The sequence below is a fragment of the Sorghum bicolor genome, chromosome 1 (genome assembly GCF_000003195.3).
Source record: "Sorghum bicolor cultivar BTx623 chromosome 1, Sorghum_bicolor_NCBIv3, whole genome shotgun sequence".
NCBI lineage: Eukaryota > Viridiplantae > Streptophyta > Magnoliopsida > Poales > Poaceae > Sorghum > Sorghum bicolor.
Genome location: NC_012870.2, coordinates 52,895,660 through 52,922,904, shown reverse-complemented (window position 1 = coordinate 52,922,904; position 27,245 = coordinate 52,895,660). Strand labels below are relative to the sequence as shown.

The 27,245-nt window shown below is 41.3% G+C and overlaps 2 protein-coding genes and 1 long non-coding RNA gene across 3 annotated transcripts; 1 reads left to right on the top strand and 2 right to left on the bottom strand.

Annotated features, from left to right (window-relative positions):
- Positions 1-363, top strand: LOC8083610. The gene is made up of 2 exons (XR_002452979.1): positions 1-89; positions 176-363. It is a non-coding gene; the product is annotated as an uncharacterized LOC8083610 (long non-coding RNA).
- LOC8083609 lies at positions 7,102-9,926 on the bottom strand. The gene is made up of 7 exons (XM_021452045.1): positions 9,913-9,926; positions 9,571-9,762; positions 9,311-9,431; positions 8,962-9,205; positions 8,452-8,862; positions 7,921-8,334; positions 7,102-7,640 (listed from the first exon to the last, which is right to left on the bottom strand). The coding sequence occupies exons 1-7, from the start codon at positions 9,924-9,926 to the stop codon at positions 7,102-7,104; spliced, it is 1,935 nt and encodes a 644-aa protein (XP_021307720.1).
- On the bottom strand, positions 15,820-19,744 carry LOC8083608 (MDIS1-interacting receptor like kinase 2). Its single transcript, XM_021458826.1, has 2 exons — positions 16,652-19,744; positions 15,820-16,563 (listed from the first exon to the last, which is right to left on the bottom strand). The coding sequence occupies exons 1-2, from the start codon at positions 19,740-19,742 to the stop codon at positions 16,205-16,207; spliced, it is 3,450 nt and encodes a 1,149-aa protein (XP_021314501.1). The 5' UTR covers positions 19,743-19,744; the 3' UTR covers positions 15,820-16,204.

Here is a 27,245-nt window from a genome sequence, read left to right as displayed (position 1 = left end):
CGTCGTACAGGCTTTCTTGAGATCGTCCGGGTCTACAACAGTGCACTCCCCACTCTAGACCCTGCAGTTCTTACAGCTTTTGTTGATAGGTAACATAGCATTTTACATTACTTTAATTTGTTTGTTAAAAATGTGCCCTCAAATAATTGATATACACAACATGATAATGATGCAGGTGGAGACCAGAGACGCACACCTTCCACACACCTTGTGGAGAAATGACTATCACATTGCAGGATGTGAAGATGATATTGTGTTTGAGTTTGTCTGGTCATCCGGTGACTGGGGTCGTCGATGAGTCTACTTGGCTAGACTTGGTGGAGCAGTTTTGTGGCAGGCGGCCATCAGATGCTGAAGTTAAAGGCACCAAGTAAGTTCATATTTGAGTCCCATTGAAATTACTAATACAACCATTTTAGATACATCTATATTTATAGAATAATGGTTTACTTGTAATTGCAGGAAGACCTCAGGAGTGTCGACGTCTTGGATTACGCAGAACTTTGGTGCAGGACCACCGCCTGATGCTCCAGATCATGAGGTGGAGATGTATGCAAAGGTGTGGTTGTGGCACTTCTTGGGGGGTTTCTTGTTCCCTGATTCCTCAGGAGACAGCATCAGCTGGATTTTCCTGAGGATCCTTACGCAGCCACTGGAGTACATTGCCGACTACAGTTGGGGTAGCCCGGTGCTTGCATGGACATACCGTCAGCTTTGCCAGGCCTGTCGTCGCCAGTCATCGAATGGAAACCTAGGTGGCTGCTCATATCTACTTCAGGTTTGGATTTGGGAGCGTTTTCCAGTTGGAAGGCCCACTAAACCTCCGGGTTTGCCTGTAAGTGCATTTGCTATTTCGATTTGTTCATAACACTTAAGGCATTTGTGACACTATGTTTGTGTTAATTGCAGGTATGGGTGCATGAAGATGTTGGACCCACCACCCTTTTTCTCTGGACAGATGCTAAGGTAGTCAGGGGCGAACCAGACAGGAGGTACAGGCAGTACACTGACGAGCTAGACGTGTTGACACACAACTACGTAAGTTCAATTCACTTTTAGTACTAAATGCACTATTAATGCGTTTTATTTTGAAATACTAAAAATAAGTTTACAAATTTTGTAGGTCACATGGTCACCGTGGTCTCGGTGGGAGCTAGAGGGGTACCTTAGTCCACGCTGCAAGGAGGAGGATAGCGATTGGCTTTACGATGGCCCACTGATCTTCTTCCACGTGGTCGAGATGCACTACCCTTGCAGGGTTTACAGACAGTTCGGGAGGCTGTAGGGGATTCCACCGCTGTATTCCACAAACGCTGAGCTGCATAGGTATGATGGCACTTTGTTTGTTACCATTAAGTGGCTCATTGCTAATGCAATATATTTTTGCAGGATTGATCGTAGGTTTCGGTCCACGCAAAAGGATTGGGCGGTCAGGCACGAAGCACATTTGCAGACTTGGTATCACAGGCAGGTTCCCCTCCTCAACTCACTACCACCGCACGACCCGGCCAGATGGATGGAGTACCTACAGTGGCTGCACCGGAGTACGAGGACTCATCTCATGGTCCCGTACACCAACACCCCTGCAGATGAGGGTGGTGTGGATGACATCGCCAATGCGTTCGACGAGGCGCAAAGGGTTGACAAACAGGTTCTTAGGGCCCCCTTAGATAGATATGTGGTAAGTACCTTGGACTTTCATGTATTATTTGATGTTTATAGCACAACAGTTGTCCAAATGATCAAGTTAATGTTGTGTGTGATATTGTAGTCACAACAGTTGTCTAACTACTCCGAGGAAGCTAGTAGGCAACTGTTCCAGACTAGAGACGACAAGAGCAACCCTCTTCGCAGCTTTGTCAAGCTACTTTCAACAAAATAATTCATTATTACAAAACAATTACAACTCAATAATGCATGTTGTCATTTTATCCTGCAGAAAATCAAAAAGGGCTGCAAGAAGTTAGCGGCTAAGCTGAGCTGTGCAGACACGACATATGAGCCTCCGTTGCACCCCATGTTGTCTAGGAGCCAGACGGCCTCAATGTCCACTAGAGCTGCTTCGGCTAGGGCCGCTTCCTCCTCTGTACGTACTCCGCAGTACACAGGGAAGGGTCCAACGGACGTGGACGATGAGGACGAGGCCCTTCAGTACTCCACGACTAGTGGCGACGACGACGACGATGAGTTACAGTGGGAGTTCACCGGTCACGAGGAGATGGGTACCTCACAGCTAGGCGGTGCTCCTATTGGTACACAGGGGGTGGAGTACACACAGGAGGAGTACACACAGGGGGTGGAGTACACACAGGAGGAGTACACACACGTCGAGCACCAGGTGCCTATGCTGTACTTTTACTTTTCTATATTTGCATGATTCAAAAATTAAAATTGCTCATTAGGGTGCTTGTTTGCAGGATACTACGTCCACAAAGGAGATAGAGCGTGTCCATAGGCGGCAACGTGAGAGGTAGCGGCGGGACCGCACGGACGTGGGGTGGACAAGCAACGTGGTGCCTACCAATCCTAGGAGGCTACGGAAGCCGCGAAACCGCTACACCCCTGGCGATGATTAGATTAGACATGTTTAGCAGTTGGGACTTGTCATGTAGTACCTGTGACATATTTCTAGATAATTGATGTACCTTTTTTAAGCATTAGTGAGAATTATTTTAGTTGTTCGTTCTATAGTATCTTTGGTATTTACGTAAATATCTCTGTCTTGCCAAACCAGCTGTGAACCAGGACAATCGGTTAACAAAAACCAAACAAAGACAGTGCAGCAAAGGTTCTGGCCATTTTTTTGGCTACCCCGCCATGGCTAGGGGCGGGTTAGGGGTACCCCGCCATGGCTAGGGGCGGGTTAGGGGTACCCCGCCATGGGGCATGACGGGGTACCCCTAACCCGACCCCAGCCATGGTGGGGTAGCCAAACAATGGCCAGATCCCATGGCACTACTCAAAGTTACTTCCTCTATTCCTTTTTAAATATTACACAAAAAACTAGCTAGTAAACCGGTTAAACATGCAAGAAACAAAACTTTTAAATGTTATATTAGTTAAACATATTAGAAAATCTTTTAAATTGTTATGTTAGTTAAACATTCAGACAGCTGTGGACTTTGGCGAGGAGCGATCAAATTGAAATACGTCGGAATACAAATTATTACATGACAAGTTTCAAAGTACAAAAGTCTCATCCCTAAGCCACTCACATACATTACCACATCAATCAAACTGCGTGCACCACTGCGTAAGCAACTCGTCCTCGGACTCCCAATCGTCCACTACAGCCTCCTTACCCATGCTCGCCTCCGCTGCCTTGACCTCACTAGCTTGTCTCTCGTAGTAAGCTGCCTCCGCCTCTTCTGCGGCCTGAGAGTATAACTGTCCCTCTTCCTCGGTCATGTCTGTTGGCCACCATGAGTCGAAGACCGATGTCTTCTGGTTGTGGTATGCAGCCTCACCCTCCTCTAAGGCACCGACAGGCATCGGTCCTGACGCCTCACCCTCCTCTGCAAGACGAAGTAGCTCGCCTATCCTTCCCATTTCATAGTCATGCTCGTCCTCAGGGTACCCCAATTCCTCGGCAAGACAAATGAGGTCTCCCATCCTTCCGGTGTCGTCGTCTTCCTCCGCCTCGGCCTCCTCTTCAACCACAATCGGACGGCTAGCAGTGCCACGAACTCCAGCGTCTCGCCCTAATATCATATTCTCCGCGTACTTAGCACGACCCACATCTGCTTGCCAGTTCCCGGTGCATCCAATCTCTGTAAGTACAAAATTTAAAGAATTAATAACATATTCATTTCAGAGAAACAAAAAGTTTGACTTTGAAAAATGAAATGACTCACTAGCACATAATGAGGCAATAGTATCGTTCAAGCATTGCATCTCAGCTCTCTCAGCCTCCTCCGTAGCCTTCCTTGCATCCTCTTCAGCCTCCCTTGCACGGTACTCCTCTATCTCCTTTTCCCTCTCCTTGGACCACTTCTTCCATGCAATACTCGCAGGGTTATGAACACGCAACTCCTGGGCGAATGCAAGCATTTTCTTCTTATGGTCCTTCACAAAATCAGTGATGTAGTTTGCAGGATAACCTCTCATCTTGCGACTGCTACTCTTGCCTTATACTCATCTTTGAACTTAAACACATCATCAGATGATTCTCATTTGCATTTCTGAGTGCTCTGTTACGGGACATATATGAATACAAAGTTAGCGTACAAAAACAAATATATGAGTACAGTAGTACTAAATGTGCACAGTCCTAGCAAACCTCATCATAGTCGATCATGTGGCCACAGAAGTGGCCAATCCCAAGACCTGAAGGGACTAGGCCGTAGCTAGCTTCAACACCACATTTGCACATCACGGGAGGCGCAATAGACCTCCGCTTCTTCTTCCACTCTGGAACCTCCTCCTGCTTCTCAGGCTCTGGCCAATGGCTCTTTGGACCATAGATCCACTCCGCGAAACGACACTTTCGAAAACCACGATCCTACAAAAAGAACACATTAGAACACACATATACCAACTGAAGTTTTAAGATTGACTCAAAACTTACTTCACGCCGCAGAGGACAAATGAACTCTAGTTTATTCCGTGGATTTATCACGGCTTCTTCTCCGCAATGACACTTTGGAGGATCCTCGAGCCGCCGTGCAGAGGCGACGGCCTTCTCTTCCTCCGTCATAGGAGGAGGGTTAGGGGGGGGCGGAACCCAGCAAGTAAACAACTCACGTTTGCAATGATCAACGCCGGGGTAGAAAAGCAGAATTCTTGGGTCAAACTTGTCCGACCCGTCGATCCATTGGAAGAAAAAGCACCGGAAGTAAGGCTACAAAAGAGTTTCAGTTGTCTCATTGGGAATAAAAAGATCAAAAACCAATAAGAAAAACAAAGGGCACAGTGACTTACGCTACAACTATAACATATATAGAAGCAACGTGCCGCAGTATCCGGATGTCTCGACTGGCTCACGTGTGCCGGATGTCCACAATCACAGTTAGGAATAGGTTCCTCGGGAGGCACGGGGGCATCCTTGCAAGACACATCGGGGTACAACTCTCTAGGACGACCCTTTTTCGCCAAATCGACTCACGATACGAGTCCTCCATCTAAAAACGCGAAAATAATTCAACACAAATCACATAACTAAACAAAGTAACGTAACAAGAGATTTACTAAACATATTAAAAATAAACAAATGAACTTATCTAAACTGTGAAAACGTAAAGGTTGTAAGAAATTTACCTTCTCCAAACGAGGGGTGGCCGGGAAAACAACCGCGAAGAACGACGAGGCGGCGAATACGCAGCGGAGAGGGGCGCCGAGGCGGGGCAATGGGGGTGAAGGACGATGCGGAGGGGCACTGGAGAAGAGCGGAGCTCGGGTGGGAGAGAGGGAGAGAAAGAGAGACCCTCGGGGTGAGAGACGGAGAGAAATGAGAAGAGATGGCCGTTCGGCCGGCTAGGTAGGGCGCGGGCATACCCCGCCATGATCCACGGCGGGGTACCCCTACCCCGCCATTATCCACGGTGGGGTCCACGTCAGCGCACGTTAGCCACCGAGGCCACGCAATTGCCACGTGGCCGGGTGTACCCCGCCACCATGCATGGCGGGGTGCTGTGTATTTGCCCCGCCATGCATGGTGGCGGGGCCAAACGGCCTATATTTGAAAATTTTTTGATAACCGGCCTAAATTTGAAATTTGTTTTAAATTTGGGCTAAAAATAAAAAAATTTCCGTGAAGGTCTGGCGCCAACGGAGGCATCCCACTGAAGGCCGTAAGCTTGCTTCAAGATGGTGCTCAGGTAGAAGACATGAAGCTTACCTCCTCTGGGATCAGAATTAAGGCCCAAGTGGCGAGGCAGTTTAGCAGTGCCCTCTGGAGTTTGTATGGGTGTGTTTGGTTTGTTGGTTCACTGTAGCCTAGCCAGGAATCTTAGCCTGGGCACCACAAGCCTGTTTCCACGGAGCCAGGAGGTGTTTGTTTGGTTGCTTGCGCTGCTAAGCCTGGCTAGGATGAGCTCGTGTTTGGTTTGATGTGCAAAGGGCATAAAGTCACCTCTTCCTTCAATGGGTGAGTCTACCTCCTTTTAGTCATTTCATCAGACACCTAGAGCTCGTCCTTTTCAGTGAACCATCCATTCCATTTCTACAGAATTGAGATAATTAAGATCATCATTGCTGCCGTAATTGTAATCTGCAATCAAATGCCAGTTTCGATGAACAAGAACAATTGATACAATCTTTACTGCCGTTGACTAAAGATGCAACTTAAATACCCAATCAAAAGCATCGCTAGTGCAGATCCAGTAACCCCAATCCCCAATCTTAACTGGTGTGCAGCTTGAGAAGAAAATTCAGGTTCTAAACGGTGGCCGCTTCAGTTCGTCGGGCACCACTCAATCACAAGGAGCAGAGCCACGCACCATCCAAGGAGGCGCAACAGGTTGAGGTGCTGCAGCTCCGCTGCACCCTACCGCGACCGTACTGACAACCACTCCACAACAATTCGGAGCTGCCGCCGGAACTCATGCTCGTGGTGAGGTACTCAAGGAAGAGAGAGAAATGAAGGGGTGGAGCAGGGGAATGGGGACGAGTCAGTTACCTCCGCCGCCACCGACGCTCTCGTCGTACTTGCCGGCTTTGTGGTAGCACGCGATGCAGACGACAAGAAACTGCAAGTCGGCCTTGGACGTCCGTGACACAGTATTGGTCCCCATTGGCTTGCCCCTGCCGCCGTCGGAGCTCATGCTCGCGGTGAGGCTCGTCGAGCGGAGCTATGTTGCACCGATACGGGATACGGATACGGCAATACCGATACGGCGATACTGTGATATGGCATTTTTCAAAAACAAGGATACGCCGATACGGCAAGTATATAAATATGCCAAAAAATCAGAATACACTCTAGAAGAACAATCAGCAAATAAAAATGGCAATACAAAGATATTACTAGTGCCATACTGCCATGAATCATCTAAGACATTATGGTACTTGGTTTTAAGATTCTTACAACACAATAATAAATACTGGCTCTTAGGTTATTACAGCACAATAATAAATATTAGGATACAGGAGACATGGCTAAATTTAAGGCTCAGTGGCAGATCCGCCTTCTTCATCTTCAAACATCATCCCTTCAAATTCTGGCTCATCGAGTGAGAGATCAGCATGTTCAAGAATGCCAGCACCAGTAAAGGTCTCATGATTATCTGCCCCAACATCCCACATCTGAGTTGGCCCCTTCTTATAATCTTCAAACTTCCTTGACAGTAGACGCATGTTGCTATGGACAAACACTAAATCCTCAGCACATGGAGGAGTAAGCCTATTCCTGAGTGCACTATCAATAAATCCATAGGTACTCCAGTTCCTTTCACATGAAGAAGAAGATGCCGGCTGCCCAAGTAACTTCAGTGCTAATGCTTTCAATTCTGGGGTCCTTTGACCATGGAGGCCCCACCATTGTTTTGGTTCAAAAAGAGCTCGATCTTCAATTGACTCACGATCCGCAAAGCCAGCTCCAAATAGAGAAAAATCAGCAAATTGTCGTTTGATTGTCCTAAGATCCTTTGGATTGGGAAACATTTTTCTAAAGCACTTGTTCCTCATTTCCAAGACCTCAACACCTTCATGGGGGGTTACACGGTTAGGAACTTCAGAAAGCCATTGTTGAGAATAGTACCTACATAAAAGAAGACTATGAATCAGCCCCAAAAGTGATAAAACATGAACCAAGTGATAGTAGCAAATTGACAATTGACAACAAAATTCACCTCGGATTGAGAGAATGAGCCAAACAATGGAGAGGAGTATTGCTTTTAAGCCAACGATCATACAAAATGGCATAAATAGTGTCATAAAAGGCAGATTCTTCTTCAGGTTGCTTTCTCTCATGGCAAAAAATACGGTCTTTCACTTTCTCAATCATGCTATCCCACATCTCATAAATCAGATGGAGGCATGCCTTATCTGTGTCTGCTACCCTTAGCATTGAATAAATAGGCTCAGTGAATTCAACAATGTATTTAACATTGTCCCACCAAAAGTCATCAAGCAACTTTTCTTTTACAGATCTTGCTTTCTCTACATCATCTTCCCTATATGTTGACCACTTGTCACCAACAACCATTAACACAAGAGACTCTTTGAGAACAAGAAACCTCTTCAACATAATAACATGTGACGCAAATCTTGTATCAGCAACAGCAAGAAATTTGAGTTTACTGTACTCATTAAACATTGATAGGCGCATACCATGGTTCATGATGTAGTTCTTGATCAAGAACGCAGACTCCACAGTATCCTTAATCCACATGAGCCCTGCATTTTCAGCATCATTGGCATTTGCATCACAAATATTTTTTAGTGCCAAATTCAGAGTGTGGACAACACATGGAGTCTAGAAGATGTGGTCATACTTCTGTTCAATTATCATACCAGCACCCTTGCAGTTCGCTGCATTGTCTGTAATCACTTGGACCACATTCTTTGGTCCAACATTTTCAATCACAGAGATCAACTTGTCAGCAATGTATTGGGATCTCTTAATCTCTCCTTCAGTGTTAACAGCTCCCAAAAACATAGGGCCATCTTCATTTACAGCTATAGAGTTGATGAGTGGGCGCCGCTGAGGATCAGTCCACCCATCAGCTGTAATTGTAATCCCTTTTGTGGGCCATGTACTCTTGCATGGTTCCAATAGCCTCTCAACATTTAATCTCTCTTGTTGGAGAAGAGCAGTCCTCAACTTATTGTAACTAGGAGGTACATATCCACCCAAATCAGTGTTTGCAAGATATGTTAGTAAAGCTCGAAAATTTGGATTTCTTGATAAATAGAATGAGACACCTGCAAATTACAAAGACAAGGAAAAAATAGCAATCAGTAAAATGTTTTGATAAAAAAACAGCAACTTCTAAAATTCTTTCAATGAATCAAGTTCCATACCTCCTGTATAGAACATTCTTCCAACAAGAGCATCAGCAATTTGGCGGCGTTCACGAAAAAAGCTTTCATCAATGCCTGATTGCCTCTTTTTTTTCTTTGACTGGGCACTTGTACCTCCAGAAGGGGGTAATCCTGTACTCCCTATGTGTACTGGCAGGGGAAAACTCTTTGGTTTGCTGTTGGAGATGGCTGCTTCAGCATCAACCACTTCCTTGCGAAGTTGCTCAAGAATTGGTACTGTCACCTTTTTGCAAATGTGCACACCTTGGTTTTGTATCTTCAACAAATGTGCTCTGATTCTAGTATAGCTACCAGATATTTGTTTGCCACAAAATTTACACTCTATTACAGCATTTCCTCCATCAGGACCATTTTTCTCGACCTTATTAACATGCTTCCAGAGAGGATATTTATCATCACAGATCTGATTCACTTCAGCAACACTATCCCCATCACTTGATACATTAACACTGCTAGGTTCAGAGACATACAATGGAGAACTTCCACTACCACTTGCCATCCCTAAACATGAACAATATGGAATGCAGATTAAGAACTGACTGAAGGTGGAGGAGATCGAGAAGTTGTATGAATAAGTGAATCACTGACCTGAGCGCCAACCTGTGGCCTGCGGGCGGCGGCGGCGGCAGGAACTGGGGCGGGCGGGTGGCGGCGGTGCGTCGTTGGCAGCGGAAGGAGCAGTCGGCGTCGCTGTCGTGGGTGGCCGCGAGCGCCGTCACGAGCGCAAGACGGCAGCGTCGGCAGGAGACCAGGAAGCCACGGTCTATCTGGAGTTGATTTCTGGACTAGGGTTTGAGGTTGTGTACATGGGCCACTAAAATGGGCTTCTAAGATGATGGATGTATCGGCTGCTAAGTAAAGTATCGCCGAAGTATCAGTATTTAATTTAATTATTTTTATTTTACTATTTTCTCGATACTTCACCGATACCGTATCGGCGGCATATCAGCGTATCGGCGTATCGGATACGTATCGCGATACCGTACGGCAAATCGCTAACGTATCGGCGTAACGTAGGAGCGGAGTGGTGAGCATGGCAGTGTCCGCTCAACAGACATAGGCGGTGTCGGGAGCCGGAGGAGGAGCAGATGCAAGCATGGTAGCCAGAGGAGGAGCAGATGCGAGCACAGCAGCTGAAGGAGGAGCACCGGTGAGCACGAGGGGGGGTCGAGCGGAGGAGCGAAGCCCGAGTGGAGGAGCGTGAGCGGTGACAAAACTTGATGCGGGGCTTAGCCAAGCCAGGCTCCAGAAAAACGGACCTACGGTCCGTTCTCTGGAAGCCAGGCCAAGGCCTGTACGGCGGCCAACATAAGCCTGGCTAAGGCCCAAAAATAGAGAACCAAACACCTACATCTTAGCTCCAGCATGCCTGGCCAGGAGTTGGCCACCCAACCAAACAGACCCTATATGTACGGGCATATGCCTAGAATATCCTCTGCCATTTGCAGGGAAAATGTTTTAAAAAAACTTTATCTACAATGATCTATAAAAGGGGAAAGTAAACCCCACGTAAGAGGGAGACTCATGAATGAATGAAACCCGCTTTGTGTCTTACTGCCTAGATTTGACCTTCACCTTAGCGGACACTTTTTTTTTTAAATTCGCTTCCACGGGGAGTCGAATCCAGATCTGCTGGTGCTACTTAGGTGCTCTAACCACTAGGCTAAAGACTCTTTCGCTTAGCGGAGACTTTTGAGCACTTAATCTACTAAGGGCACTCCCAATGCAAGAAACTATACGTAGTTTCTATACCTTTTAATTTCTATAGACACTATATGTATAGAAACTATAGTTCTAATGGATAGTTTCTGTACAATAATTTTTTATCCAATCACACTCATTCTCAACCAATCATACCACTTTATGTCTTGGATCTCGTGTAGACATAGTTTTTAACTTAGACCCAGTTTCTATGATTTTTGCTCTCTCTTCAATAACTACCTTGCCACATCAACAAAATGCTTAGGTGACAGCATAATTAATGTCTATAGAAACTATGATAATTTCTGCATTGGGAGTGCTCTAAGACACTACTTTCTCGACATTGACGCCCACCGTAGTAGGCCAAGTACAAACCCAATATGCCACCCAAAAACAGGCCTCCGCCCGGGCCCAACAGCAGAAAACTTCAAACAGGGGAAGGCCCAAGCGCATAACCCACAACACGTACATCAGAGAATCAAGTTAAGGAAACACCAACCAACCAACCATCAGCTGGCGAGGAACAGCCTAACCCAACCCCACGTCAGAACATGTGCTTCAACCGCTGCAAACTGACTTGCAGAACGCGCAACAAGAAAGAGATACGTCAGAACATGTGCTTCAACGGCTGCAAACTGACTTGCAGAACGCGCAACAAGAAAAAGATAGGCTACAGGGTTAGGCTGTTCCTCGCCAGCTGATGGTTGGTTGGTTGGTGTTTCCTTGACTTGATTCTCTGAGTGCTAGCCTTCGCAGAGAGCCAAAGGGCAAGAAAAAAAAGCACAAAAAAAAAAATATCGGGAGACCTCACTGGGCATCATTGGGCAGCAACATATGCACGCCATCGCAATCGCAAGTGACGATTATTTGCACGTTGTGCAGCCACCGGCACACTCAGACCTACGAGTTCCGGCTTCATCATACGATTGTACACTATCCACCCCACCCATACAACACTTGTGTCCAACTAGAATATTTGTTCTGCTCATTTTATCTTTATACAGTTTCCAAGTGAGTACTTAGGACTCTAGATAATTCAAATAAAAATTTATCAACTACAAAGCTTTATAACTTTTTAAGATAAACATTACTTTTAGTCATTTGAATTTTTTTACTAGTCCATCAACCCATGCGAGCTAGAACTTTAAAAGATGTACTATAAATATATTTTATTTATTTAATATAATAAAATAAATTGCTTATATTAAATTGTATGTTTTTTCTTTGTTTATTTTCTATAAAATTGATATAATAAATACTTGTAGTCTATATGTAATGATCATAAACTTATGAATTGTTTTTTTGCGGACCGACTTGTATATTTTCATGTATATTCATATTTTTACTTTGCATAGAACCTTTTATGTTTTAATATGCAATTAGTTTTAAACCTTGCCATTGACTATGTTGACCTTTGTTACATCACACATATTAAGTCATGAATATGAATTTTGATTTTTTAACTTTATTTTTATTGGCTGCTATAGATTTTTTTCCCTCAAGTTTATAATGATCAAATTATTCTAGAGTAATGTTAAAGGGCCAAAAAAATATAGCCATCAGTAGCCTTCTACAATTCTTAATATGATTGAGTTTTCATATCAAGGAACCATACGTGCAATTATTGTTATACTATCAATATAGATCTGTCAAACATTTAGTTAAAATATATAAATATAGATAAAGTAACAACTTATATAAATTATGTCATGGTTACTAATATGGTTTTAGAAAATTTGTTACCATCATTAGTATGTGAGTTGTCAAGGAAATATGTTGTTGATCAAACACAATGTATATATTTATAACTCACGCATGCTGAAACAATGTGTATGCTTACATGAATCAAATCTTAATATATTAATATTGATCGAAGCGAGAAATGTACAAACATATACATGCTCTATTTGAATATTTTTTTATAGAAGATATTGATTATCTTTTAGATGTAGATTTGAGAGCATATTTAATTTTCTTAGTAATGAGATGAAAATTGGGTTACATAAATTATTTATTATAATTGGAGTACTCGGTAATTAGATGTAAATTTAGATCTAGTTTAGATCATGTTTCTTATTAGCATCTGTGGGTAGTTTAAATATAGAGTCATGAGTTATTTTTTGTTGTTGTATGTAACAGCAGAGGTGGGTAATTATTTGGAGAATAGAATAGATCTAATAGCTATTATTTTTTGTGAGAAAGTTTCTAGGATCTATCTTTTATTTTCCTATCATGTCTCATGAGGATTAAAGTGGAGGCTCCATTAAGGACCTCTAGTTAGTATTTCTAGTATTTATCTTTTTTTTTCAGCATGACATGCATTTAATTAAAACCTAACCATAAGATATATGAACCCTTATTGCTTCTATTTCATGAACTATAGTTTAGCTTTTGAATTTAAACTAAGTTGTACAATTTTTTTACATGTTAAATAGAACTCTAGTATTTTTATTTGTTTTTTATTAAAAAGAGTTTATGTCTTATTAATATTATTTTTGATGTTAATTAAGTTAAAACTCAAATTGCACCAAAGCACCGAACTTCTTGAATTGTTATATCGCCATAATTATATGTATGTAGTATTATAGAGTTATAAAAATATATTGATATGACATAATAATGTTATAGTTAAAATATACAAATTTATTGAAAACACCTTATGAAATTCATGATTAGGGAGCATTAGTATAACTCAAAGGGAATTGTTGGTGTTATATTATTGGTATGTGGTTTGTTAATTAAATATTTTCCATGCTAACAAGCCATTAAAATAAATATGTATCCTAATGTATATGTGTCTACTTGGTATACATGGTCAAACATAGCATTATGGTTATTTAATTTTACGGTTGTAGAAGTTTGTAATTTAGAAATATATATGTCTTGGTACATACATGGTCAAATATAGCATTGTGATTAGATAATTTTATATTTCTAGAAGTTTGTAATAATTTCTCATACTTTATGAATATAGATTTTTTTCAATAGCATATATTAGTATTTACATATAGTTTGAGAGAGGTGGGTAATTTATATGTAGTGTGAGAGGGTTATTATGAATTATGTTTCATAACAATAAAATGGGGAATTTTGATACAAGTTTAGAGGGTTATCTTGAATTAATTTTCATAATGATAAGAGTCGGTAATTTATATACAAATTTAGGGGGGTTATTTTGAATTATATTTCATAATGCAGATGTGGGAAATTTATATGCACAATTAAGGGGTTACTTTAAGTATTTTTTATAATGAGAGGTGGGTAATTTTTTTAAATGCAATGGCTATCATCAGATATGGTGATTAGAGTCTAGCAAATTAAAGTCTAGATATTTCTCATTATTATCAGAATTTGTAGGATTTATTTTTTTTTCTAGCACGTCTGGTGAGAATTAACGTAGTGCCTCCGTTGAAGCCTCTAATTAGTAATTTCAATACAAATTCATTGAGTTGTCTTGAATTACTTTTCATAATGATAAGAGTGGGTAATTTATATACAAATTTAGGGAGTTATTTTGAAATATCTTTCATGATGATAGAGGTGGGTAATTTATATGCACAACCAGGGGTTACTTTAAGTATTTTTCATAATGACAGAGATTGGTAATTTTTTATAAATTAAAATAGATCCAATGGCTATTATCGGAGATAATGATTAGAGTCTGCCAAATTAAAGGCTAGACGTTTTTAATTATTGTGAGAATTTCTAGGATTTATATTTTTTTCCTAGCACATCTAGTGAGAATTAACGTGATGTCTCCATCGGGGCCTCTAATTAATAATAATAAGATTCACACATAAACTTTCATACATAGATGAATCCAAATGAAAAGGTCGTCAACTACAAAGTTTCATAACTTTTTGATATCTATAACTTTTGTTTTGGTGATGTCTCCATCCGAGGTTGTTTGAAAAATTTAAGTTTTAAATGTGAGAAAATTCAAACATAATTTTTCTTGCACATAATATTTCAAATAAAAAAGTTGTCAACTATAATGTTGCATAACCTTTGTTCGGTCATTTCTTTATCTGAGGTTATTTGAAAAACTCAAATTTCAAATATGAGAAATTCAAACATAACTTTTCATGCATAGATGATTTTAAATGAAAATATTTTTAACTACAAAGTTGTATAACTTTTCGAGATCTATAACTTTCGCTTTGGTGGCTTCTCCATCTAACATCGTTTGAAAAATTCAAAATTACTATGGAGCTATTATTTTTAGAGGTGGATGAAATTGCGCCTCTAGAGAAATCAATTTTTAGAGATGGCCAGAAATAGAGTTGCCTCTAAAAGTAGAGGCATTTGTAGAGGCGGTTGAAAATAACCACTGCATTTACAAATACATTTCTAAAGGAATCTCCATTTGAAGGCCACTATAGAGGTGGCTCGATTTCTATCTGTCTCTATAATAAAAGGCCTCCTGTTGCTACAAATAGATTTTGTAGTAGTGCTAGTGACCAAAGCAGGACCCTGGGTTGTAGACTGGGCACACACCGGCAGTGACCTGGCTCACTGACGTGGGGAAATTGCTGAGCTCACACGCTCCCCAAGCTCTCCCCCATCGCTTTGTGTCCACCACATGCCATGAGCGTTGTGCCATGCGACTCCCACCCAACACCATCTACTCGCCGCCATACTCTTGCAATGTGGCATGGAGTACTGTCCTCACTAGACCCGAGAATTGGGGTTGCCCCTGCTGGTAGTGGTGATGAGAAAAGAGAGAAAGAAATACAGGGGGGCTGAGGCTAGGGCTGGGAAGGGAGAGGGGGTGTCACATGTGAAAATGAAGAATTTCTCAATTTTCTCTTCGCATCCAAATGCACTTTAGGTGAAGATAAAATATTCGAACATATTCAATGTGCATTTATCGCTAGATGGACTACGGGTTGCTTGTCTAAACAAAAATGGAGTTTTCTTCAAAATGACTTAGGGCACGGGCCCATGCATGAAGGAGGCACCGATGCTCCAAATTCTCTTTTGCCAGCAGAACCAAGTAAATTCTAAAAAACTGAATATAACGTTGTATATTGTGTTTTACTTTGTGCTTCACATGATGTGTTACAAAGTTTCACTTGATGGATCACATTTATTTTTTCTAACAAAATTTATGCTACTATAGCATGGAATTGGGCATACTCAAGTTATATATGTAATTAGCAATTGTTGGCTAAAGCCAGAAAAAGTATGGTACAAGAGCAGTTTGGGCTGAACCCTAAACACATCATTCTGCTTCATACAAGTTATAGAAGGGTGCAGATAGGGAGGCGCCAGCCCACCACGTTGCCAAATCCATATTCTTTCATATAATGCCAATACCAGAACACTGCTCGTAAGTCATGAACTTGTGATTTCTTGGGATCTTCAAAACCAGACGGTTGCTCCACAGAGTCATGGACCAATCTATTGATGACTTCATTCAAGAATGAGCTCTTCACATACATTTGATACAACTTGATGTTGTGAGAGCAAGCACATGCCAATAGGAACTTTGGGGCAGCCAGACACTATGTTCATGTATTCATGCACCCTGTAGCTCCTCCAGTGTGATTGTACTGAAATCTCCAGGGAAGGAACTAGAAGACTGACGATAAGTAAAGGCCTGATACACCCCCTGCATTGTTGGCCTTGCTTGAGGAGAAGCTTGGAGGCAAGAAAATGCTGTCTTCATGATAAGAACTATGTCTTCCTCTTCAGTTGTTGTTGGTGGTGAAGATCGTTGGTCCAGGATCTCTTTAAGGAGCAGATTTTTCTCCAGTGATGATGACGCAAGGTCATGTAAAAGATTTTCTGGATGCCTCCCCATCACCACCTCCAAGACAATCACGCCAAAGCTATAGACGTCGCATTTCTCGGTCACAAAAGAGGTGTAGGATAGCTCTACACAACAACAGAGGACTCAAATAATTAGGAATCACTCTACAGATAGTCATATATAATTCTAGAGTGATAAAGAGAAAATATATACCTGGAGCCATATAACCATATGTCCCAGCTAGCGCGCTCCAGTTTGATGAATCAGGTTTCAAAAGCTTTGCTGTACCGAAATCTGAGACATAAGCCTTGAAACTAGTGTTGAGCAAGATGTTGTTGCTTGTGATATCTCGATGGATTATTGGTGGCTTACATTCATTGTGCAAATAAGCTATCGCTTGAGCTACGTCTTGCACAAGAGCAGTTCTCTTCTGCCAATCAAATTCCTTGGCTAGCTCCTCATTCTGTAATATCTTATGGAGGCTTCCCTGCTCAATATAATCATAGATAAGAAACCTATACTCTCGATGGCAGCAGAATCCATAAAGTTTGACAATATTGCGCTGCCGGATTTGTGATAAGATTTCCATTTCACTACGAAATCTTCTTTCATCATTCACCTCTTCGTCACTGGAATGAAGCTTCTTCACAGCGACCAGCTGCCCATCCTGAAGTTGTGCTTTGTACACTTTGCTGAATCCTCCTGTTCCAATGATGTACTTATCGTTGAAATTTTCAGTTGCCCTTATGATATCCTCAAATGCTAGCCTTCCATCAAAATTCCAAACACAGAGCATATCTCTTCCACTGCTAGTAGCATTTTCTTGTGGCTTTCTTTTATTACTAGTGAGTATTGTAACAGTTACGGTTATAGCGAGAACTATGAAACCCACAACAAGTGCAATTGGCAGTACCAAACTAAGTAGCCTTCGTTTATGGTGACCGTACGATTGAGCCGAATTCGAAGGACAAGGTGGCAAGCCAGTGACATTACCGCACAGGCCATTGTTGTGAAGGAACCAGTCCACTGAAGCATTTTGAAGCAGATGTCCTTCTGGGACTGGTCCTTCCAGGTTGTTGTAGGACACATCAAGCGTTGATAAGCTCAGCATGCTTGTGAAAGAAGGTGGAAAGCTTCCACTGAACTGATTGTGGGAAAGGTTAAGAAACTCCAGCATCTGCAGCTGTCCAAGTTGTTGTGGCAAGGCACCATTGAGTTTGTTGCTGCTAACATCTAACATGATCTGTAAGTTTGCCAGATTTCCGATTGCTTCAGGAAGATTCCCACTGATGTTATTATTGTTGATCCTCAATGTCTGCAGCTTGATGCAGTCACCTAGTTCGTTGGGTACTGATCCTCCCAGATTATTACCAGATATATCAAGGTAGCCTAAATTGCTCAGGTTTCCGAGCTGTGGTGGTATGGATCCGGATAACTGATTCGACGATAGGTTCAAGCTATAGAGATTTGTTAAGTTGCCGATTTCTGATGGAATCTCACCGCTTAAGCGGTTAGAATCCAGTGTTAGTTCCACCAAGTTTGGCAATTTCGCAAGGGATGGAGGTATTGGGCCGGTAAAGAAGTTTTCTGATAAATACAACACCTCTAGTTGGGGACAGAAGCTAAAATTCTGCGGGATCTGACCAGAGAGCCTATTGGATGATAAGCTTATCTTCACAAGCTGTGGGTACACACCAAACTGATCAGATATATCTCCTGTGAGCTTGTTCCCGTCAAGTCTCATTCGGACCAAGGTCGTACATGCCTTCAAGCTCCTTGGAATAGGACCATCAAACATGTTTAAAGGGGCCATAAAAAGTTCTAGTCTGCCACCTGTGCATATATTTGAAGGCAAAGGTCCTGAAAGGGAGTTGTTGCTTAGGTCAAGCTGAACTATGCCTGTGATGTTTTCGAACTCTTGAGGAAGGGAGCCTGATAACTGGTTAGTGTAGAGGAGAAGATTCTGGATGTTTTGCAGGTTGCCAAAAGTTTTTGGTATTGTGCCAACAAGTTGGTTCTCTTCCAAGGACAAATGCTGTATGCTACTAAGGTTTCCTAAGCTGGAAGGAATAAAACCAAAGAGCTGGTTGGTAAACAAGAAGAGAATTTGGAGATTTGATAGGCGACCTAGTTCAAGGGGTATGGGACCTGTGAATCCATTTTTACAGAGACCAAGTTCGCTCAGCTTGGTGAGGTTAGATAGAACGGGTGGGATGGTACCTGTAAGGTTGTTCATGCAGAGATCAAACCGTTGCAAGTTGATGAGTCTGCCTAGATCTGGAGGAATAGAACCTGTAATTTGATTCTTATATAGAAGAAACAAGGTGATTTCAGTGAGATTAGATAAAGAGACAGGGATTTCACCATACAGTGTATTTGTGCTAAGATCAAGTTCCTTCAGCTTGATGAGCCGGCCTAGTTCTGTGGGTATGGCCCCAGACAGTTCATTTGTGCTAAGATAGAGTTCTTGCAGGTTGACGAGGTTGCCTAGTTCTGTGGGTATGGATCCAGACAGTTCATTACCAAACAGATACAAAAAATTCAGCTGGGTTAAATTTTGCAGTGATTTGGGTATGCCACCGGTTAAACTGCTGTTGCTTAGTTGTAGTTGCTGCAGGTTGACAAGCCTTGCTATATCGTTTGGAATGGAACCTGAGACCATGGTTTGGTGAATGACAAGCTGTGTTAACGATGTTAGGTTGCACAAGGATGCAGGGATGGGGCCTGTGAGGTTGTTAAAGGAGACCTCAAGGAATCTGAGGCTCTGTAGGCCACCAATCTCTGGTATATTACCACTAAAATGGTTGTGGTGCAAATTTAGATACTGAAGTGAGGATGATGCACTGACATTAGCTGGTATTGGACCGTAGAGACTATTGTTATGCAAGTCGATGTATGTGAGGAAAGGGAGAGCTGAGAAGTTGAGCTCACCAAGCTGGCCATGGATACCGGCATCTGGCAGTGAGATGTTGGTCACAACCCAGCTGGTTGGGCGGCGACCGTGGCGCATAGACATACATGTGATGCCAGTCCAATTGCACGGGCCGGTGTTGTCCTGCCAAGATCTCATCAGTGGCGGCAAGTATTGAAGAGTAGATTTCCAGTGGAGCAGAGCCATCTTCTGAAATCTGAGTGGTGTGTCCCCATGATGCCGTGCATGTGCTTGTGAGAAGAGAAGGCATAGGCATGGCAGGATCAATAGGTGGAGGCACAGCAGAGGCCTCGAGGAAGGTTGCACTTTGTTGGATACCATTCTCATCTGGTGTTCAGAATGTGTGTAGAAGTTGGGCAGGTGTGAAGACATGCTTGGTTGGAAACCGATGTCTGATGGGAACTTATATGCAGCTTGCCGTGCAAAGTACTGAGAGAGTGAGAGTTGAGAGAAGGGTAATGAGCTCACATTGCAATGTCGCAATCAGCCATCACCCACGTCCAGCCATCCCTTTCCCCCGTGAAATAAAAAGCCGCCCTCTTTGACTGCAGTGCGCAAAAATACAAGTAAGAAACTATTGCAGAAGGACTTCCATTTGATCGAATGATTGGAGACAATCATTATATTCTTGTATCTGGAGACTATTGATTGCCCTCAAACGGGCATGTACAGCCCATAGACGACCCCTCGTCTATAAGCACCTCGAATATATCATACAGACAGGTATAAAGACGTGTCATACAACCCATAGACAGTAAGCCGTCTGCAAACAGTTTAATGTCTTCCATGCAGCCAAAGATCAATCATAAATATTATCCTGTACACCATTCTGTTGTCGTCTGGTTGAAGTCATGCATTCTGTAACCGAAACAAACAGCAGTTCACACTAAGCAGCAGCATGCAGATACGCAACTATAGCAGAATGAAAGAAAAATGGTAAAATAGCACAATGAAAATGCATGCATCAGAATTAGTGCTTCTACTGAATAACTCAGAGTAACACAACAAAACAGCTCCCTGTTTTCAGAACGTTCATCTATGAAAGTTGTAAAGACTGACACAACATCTGAAAAATGGTAACTAAACTTCACATCTGTTTTTAGAAAAAAAAAAGAACCAAGAGAAGTATGAACAACAACAATTGAGGGACATGGATAGAGCGCCTCATACCGATCCCAACTTGCTAGACGCTGAAATGCAGGAGAAATTGGAGATCCCCCGTCGGCTGCATCCCACCAAACAGGAGAAGCGCTGGTGAAGCTTCTGCCATAGATCAGGAACGAATCAGCTGCTGCCGTGCCAAATCCGGTCTGGGAGGAAGCCGCCACACCAAGGCCTTGTTTAGTTCCAAAATATTTTGCAAAATTGACACTGTAGCTTTTTCGTTTGTATTTGACAAATATTGTCCAATCATGGACTAACTAGGCTCAAAAGATTCATCTCGTCAATTTCGACCAAACTGTGCAATTAGTTTTTATTTTTGTCTATATTTAATACTTCATGTATGTGTCTAAAGATTCGATGTGACGGGGAATCTGAAAAATTTTGCAAAATTTTTTGAGAACTAAACAAGGCCCAAATCTCGCCTGGCAGGAAGCCGCTGCCGCTGCCGCCCCTGCGCCAAATCCGGCCTGGGAGGAAGTCAAGGTCGTTGTGCCGAAGCCGGCCGAGAGGGAGCTGTTGCCGCCGCCGCGTATTTTCGTCTATATTTAATACTCCATGCATATGTCTAAAGATTCGATGTGACGGGAAATCTTAAAAGTTTTTGGTGGAAGTAAACAAGGCCCTAGCCAAAGCCACTCCCTTGCTCTCCGTCGTTGACATCTTGGGTGAAAGTAGGAGAGGATAGGGTTGGAGAAGACACATGAGAAGGCATATATGGTGGCGGGGATGGAATTTTCGCACCCAAAACCAAAATCGCGCGCGAGTCGCAGCCGGATCTGTGTGATTCGCTTGGAGACGGGGCATCCCGTACAACGCTGCTTTGACCGGCGATTTGGCCTGGGACCATGCGCCGGGGGTCGTCGTCTCGTGAGAAGACGACTTCGCTCTCTCCCCTCATTTACTGTCGTTCGGGGGTTGTAAAATAAACGCTATACAGACGGGGTTAAACCACGCGCTGTACATGAAAAGGGAGTTTTTAATCCATATTGTTGAGGAGAGAGAAGGAAAACATTTTATGAGTACAAAACGAGTAGCACTCAGGCCTTGTTTAGTCCCAAAATTTTTCAAGATTCTCCGTCATATCGAATCTTACGACACATACATGAAACATTAAAATAGATGAAAACAAAAACTAATTACACAGTTCAATTGTAAGTCACGAGATGAATCTTTTAAGTTTAGTTACTTCATAATTAGACAATGTTTGGCAAATAAAAACGAAAAATCTACAGGACCCAAAAACAAAAAAATTTTAGAACTAAACAAGGCCTCAGACGACACCTGCACTGAGGACCTGTTTAGAAGCACTCAAAAACACAAAAGTCTACAAGATTCATCATTACATCGAATCTTGCAGCACATGTGTATAGAACATTAAATATAAATAAAAAATATAACTAATTACACAGTTTACCTGTAAAATCGCGAGACGATTCTTTCAAATAGTCCATAATTGAACAATGTTTGTCAAATACAAACAAATTAAAAGTGCTATACTGTCAAATCCAAAAAAAAATTGCATCCAAACAAGACCTGAGCCCATCTACGTGCGCACCTTTGGCCTCTTGCTTCCCGCCACCTCCATCCTCTTCTCGCTCAGTGTCCTCCTTTTCCCTTCCATGGAGCAGATCCAAGTAGTCGTGACCCATGGGAGTCCCACACTTGCTCCCATGTCATTTCCCTCTAACCATCTCCTCGTCTGTAGATGGATGCAGTGCGGCGGCGTATGTAGCTCCGACAGATGAGGAAAAGGGCTTTGAGAATTGATCGCAGTTGTTGTATGAATTAGCGGACTAGTATGCTAATTGCTCATCATGGAGAAGTTTCTGTCCTGCTAATTCATTTGAGATGCTGCAGTTCACTCCTAGTTGCCTGGTGTGAAACTGAACATGAAACTGCGTACGCAATGGTGTGAATGCTGCATTTTTTATGTGAAACTGAATATAAAACTGCTATATGCAGTCATATGTGAATGCTGTATTTTTCCGATCAGTTCGTGACGTGAATGCTAGCAGCATTTTTTTTTTGAGTAAAGCTGATCAGTTCGTGACGTGAGTGCTGGCATTTTTGAAGTATGAACGGCCACATAGCTCACATGGCACATTTGATCACAGCAGAGTATAAGAATTAACGTGCTGTTTGGTTCCTTGCATACTAACGCAAATGAGTAGCTTTGTTTCATTTTCGTTTGCATTATCATTTACCAAAGATACAATCAAACAGCGCGTAAATGCTAAAACTAGTCTATGAAACTATATAAGTGTGCATTAAGAGACCCTATTTCATTCTCAGTGTCACGTCTTGAAAACTAGGTGACACATCTGGCCTTAGGAGTGTTGAACTTGTCTACTCAAAATGAGTGTCTCCTGCTTAAGAAGCTTCACAAATTTTTTCAACAAGTTTGAACTTCCTTGGGTGGATCTGCTCTAGAATTTTCACTGTCCAAATGGTAGGCTTCCAGACTAATAGAAAAAGGTCTTTTCGATGAAAGGATGTGTCCAAGCTGTTGACTTCCTATAAGGCTATGGCCACTGTTATAGTAAATGGTGGTTCTTTCTGCCAGGTGGTCGATCTAGGATTTTTGCTAAGGTTATGCCACATAAAAAATTTATATACAATTTGGTAAAACAATTACCAATTCAGTAGAAAAAATATATAATTATTTAGTAGTATGCACTAAATAAAGTGAAAAGTCTTAAATTCAAAGATTAAGTTATAAACTTACACAAATTAAAATATAAATAGTTCAAACACAATATCGGTAATTTATAATAAAATCACTGTATATCTAAGTGCATAGTAAAAGTTATGTATCTAAAAAAATCAAAATGTCTTACAACTAGGAATGGAGGGAGCAGTCCATAGAATCGTAGATGACATAATTTGTTATGATTATAAAACTCACATGATATGAATATCTGATACTACAAATGGTTAGTGAACCAATCGTTGATGTATTGATCTTGCTCGACTCCCTGATATACAAAATGGCTCTTTCTTATATGGTCTTTTTTTTATTTTTGAACTTACCTCTATGACCCCAAACAAACTTCTATTACTTCTATGGCCTTCCGTCCATTTTCAGCGGTTAACGGTGTTAACTGGAGGATAAAAAGACTGTTTTGCCCCTAGTGTAAAAAAATTATAGAGTTTTGTTTGTTTGTTGTATATTTTAAGTAATATTTAGCAAATAAATTCACACATAATATACAAACAAAACTCAGCAATTTTTTATGCCAAATATGCCCTACTATTATATATGAATTTATTTGCTAAATATTACTCCAAATTTACAACAAACAAACAAAACTCGGCAATTTTTTTACGCCGGGGTGAAACTGTCTTTTTACCCTCCACTTAACACCATTAACTGTTGAAAATGAAAGAAAGACCATAAAAGTAATGAAAGTTCGTTCCAGAGCCATAGAGGTAAATTCAAAAAAAAAAGATCATATAAGAAAGAGTCATTTTTTTAGGACCATACAGGTAAATCTCTCAATGATAAATGATAAATAATCAATTAGGCAAGTTTTTTAGAAAACTATAAGAATATTAAATTAGGAAAAACACAAAACTGTTACCTAGGAGATTTGCAAGCATATGCTTGCCTGATTGCTAGTGGTGGAAATATTTTAGCTCCTTGGCCTAGTCAATTCAGTACTATCTCCTACCCAAATCGTCCCGATTCTAACCTAATTAACAACAATTAGCCTATGTATTGTAATGTTTGGGATGGGCCTGGTCGGGCGCCGCCTCCGCAGCTCCGCTAGGCTGCTAGCTTATTTACAACATTGACTTTTGATGATCAGACGACAATGTTGTAGCCTGTAGACATGACTGGGGCACATGGCGGCTTGGATGGGACCACGACTCGCCGTGGGCAGGGCTGGTGGAACGGCACAGGTTTGCAGACGGAGGCAAAAGCATCAGGATTTTTTGAATTATATATACCAATGTACTTCCTCCGTATCCAAATTAGCTGACGTTTAGGACATGATTATGTTAACCAAGAAGAGTATATACTATGATGGGCTGGACCGCATGGATTGCTTGTTCATACGTGGCATACCCACTCATGTTCTTGCCTTTTTTGGCATGACCTTTGGAATGGTAGACTAGCTAAAATTTTCTAGAGCTCTATCACGCTGCAGAGTTCTTTGACCTCTTCCATTTACCTCTTCTAGAACAGGCTTTTTGTTCAGTTTCAACAACTTTCAATTCTTTTAAATAACATAGTTCTGCAAGAAGGAAATGATCTTTGGTGCTATATTTGGGTTCGCTATTTGCTTCCAACAAGGCATATTTACATCTCTCTAGCTTGTGACAAGTGCATCCTGTCTAGTCATGGCTAGAGAACTTCTAAAGAGAAAGAATATGGCAATTGAGGAATACAATTGTGTGTTAGATAAATAGGCAATTTTTATGTCATTTTAATTCCATAAATCTATAACTTTTATAAAGTTAAACCCCACTAGATGAATTCTCTCTTCATGCAAGGTGTTCACATCATTCCCCACTAAGTGACCCACTAAATCTTTTATCTCTTCATGCAAGATGTCCACATCATTCTCCACTAAGTATTCCATATTAATTATAAAAAATAACCATATCATCTATATCATGTGAAATACTTTAAATCTTTAATATATTCACATACAAGTCATGTACATACACTATTTGTTTCATCACCAATTAATTCCTCTATAGTGTATTCAAATATTAGTTTTTGTTTTATTAGCTTAGCAATTTTTTACTATATCTAATAAAATAAAATAAAATACATGCAAGTCAAATCTATATGTGTACATACATAATAGACTAAATATCATATATTAATGCTATGTATATAATGATTTATTTTTAAGAAAATTCCATAGCAACGCGCGGAGAATTCACCTAGTTAACATTATAATGATGACATATAAAAGATTATTAATCATAGAAATCAAGATATCAAACATGTTCATAGCAATATGGAACATGTGAAGCATGTGATTATTAAAAGCATGAAAACATAATATATGATGCATAACAATAAGGCAAGACATATATCTCATAACAGCAATAAACATGAGACAACATGTGAAACGATGAAACAAAACTATTGAAACAGATAGGCAGCGGTATACGAAACGACTTGATGATGAGGACATTGCCACACTGGACATGCCTACATCATCATCTTTTCCAAGTTGCAACTCATATCCAACTCAGCTGCCACGTCACCCTCGGATTCAGTAGACACGTCATCAATGTTTCGAGCATAACTTCTTCATACGACATCAAAACGGGGAGAACTTGGACTCATTGGAAACGGGACAACGACGTTGTCGTTTTGGATCTGGTCCTAGCTCCAGATCGCCTATAGATTAATATGTGTGACCATGGCAAGCCGCTTGTGATTTTGCATTCCACTTTCACCACCACCACCACTTGGTTCCTTTTAGTTGATAGTGATAATACTTTGGTGTTGTCTTTTTCTATTTTCTAACCATAGCAGGAACTCTGACGGATTTCAATAATTGCATGTCTAAGGGTGAACTTACAACATTCATCACTGAACAACCTAATCTTATAAACGAGCTGACGCGCAATGCGAACAATCTAATCACCCGCATTAAACAGATTGAGCAACACCCTCCATCTCATCATGGTGATGATGAAGATGTGGATACGGATGCTGACGGTGATGCACGTAACCGTTGCCGCTACAACTTCAATGGTCGTGGTATGGGAGGTAATAATCATAGTAATAATGATGACAACTTCAATCGTCATGGTATGGGAGGCAATAATCATGGTAATAATGATCCTTTTGCTAAAATTAAATTTAGTCTGCCTCCTTTTGCTGGTAATATTGATCCTGAGGCATACTTAGATTGGGAGCTTGCTGTTCAACAAAACCCGTATTTCAATCTTGCTATTCCTTCGGATATGTGTCCATTAACGTTTTGCAGGAAAGAACAACCTTAATCTATTAGAGAAGAAGTTTTCAAATGAGCATTATTGCATCTCCAATAGACCCCAGCTCATCAACAACAAATTAATCCAAGAAGTCAGGAAAAGGTTGATGAGTGAAGAGCATGTAATCTTCTATAGTTTTATTGAATGGTGAAAAGGCGAAAAGGATAAAAGGAAGGTCTTGCTCGGCAAGACCATAAGCTCTCTCCAACAGATGAACCCGAACCCTCCTCTTCCAAGTAAGTTCGTCATCACTTACTTAGAAAGATGAAGATATGAGGTACGTTTATCCAAGCCTCATGCAACATGTAACTACAATTAACATCTCATACCATGTTGCTAATTTGTCTTTGTCATTTCTACCCTATGCTAGGCTCAAACATAACTTGCTAAAATATAGAATAAAATGCTCCTGTGGTTCACCATACATATTCTCGGTTCTATGTGAATAAATACCTTTAGTCTTGTAAACTTCCTTATTCTATTATAAGTATGCTTTAGAATATTACTTAAACATTATGAAAATCATGCATACTTGTATAAGAATTTAGTTGTACATATAGAATAACCCCTCCTACTTAAAAAATGTTTAAATCATATTAGGATACTATTCATAGAATCAATTCAAGGTTAAGAGTATGCTTCAAAATAATATCCTCGCTTTAACCTTGATAAAAAATGAAATAGTATTGAATCATTGAAAATATGAGCTACAAATCAATCTTTAACTCTTAGGCAAACACTATCCAT

What these genes read in the sequence shown, in the direction of transcription:
- LOC8083608 (XM_021458826.1), bottom strand. Translation starts at nt 19,742, where the DNA reads ATGTCTTCACACCTGCCCAACTTCTACACACATTCTGAACACCAGATG. An exon ending in ATATGGTTATATGGCTCCAG is followed by an intron (nt 16,564 to 16,651) that starts GTATATATTTTC and finishes GTTGTTGTGTAG; the next exon opens with AGCTATCCTACACCTCTTTT.
- LOC8083609 (XM_021452045.1), bottom strand. An exon ending in AGCGAACTGCAAGGGTGCTG is followed by an intron (nt 8,335 to 8,451) that starts GTATGATAATTG and finishes CTGAAAATGCAG; the next exon opens with GGCTCATGTGGATTAAGGAT. An exon ending in GATTGAGAAAGTGAAAGACC is followed by an intron (nt 7,641 to 7,920) that starts GTATTTTTTGCC and finishes CCCCCCATGAAG; the next exon opens with GTGTTGAGGTCTTGGAAATG.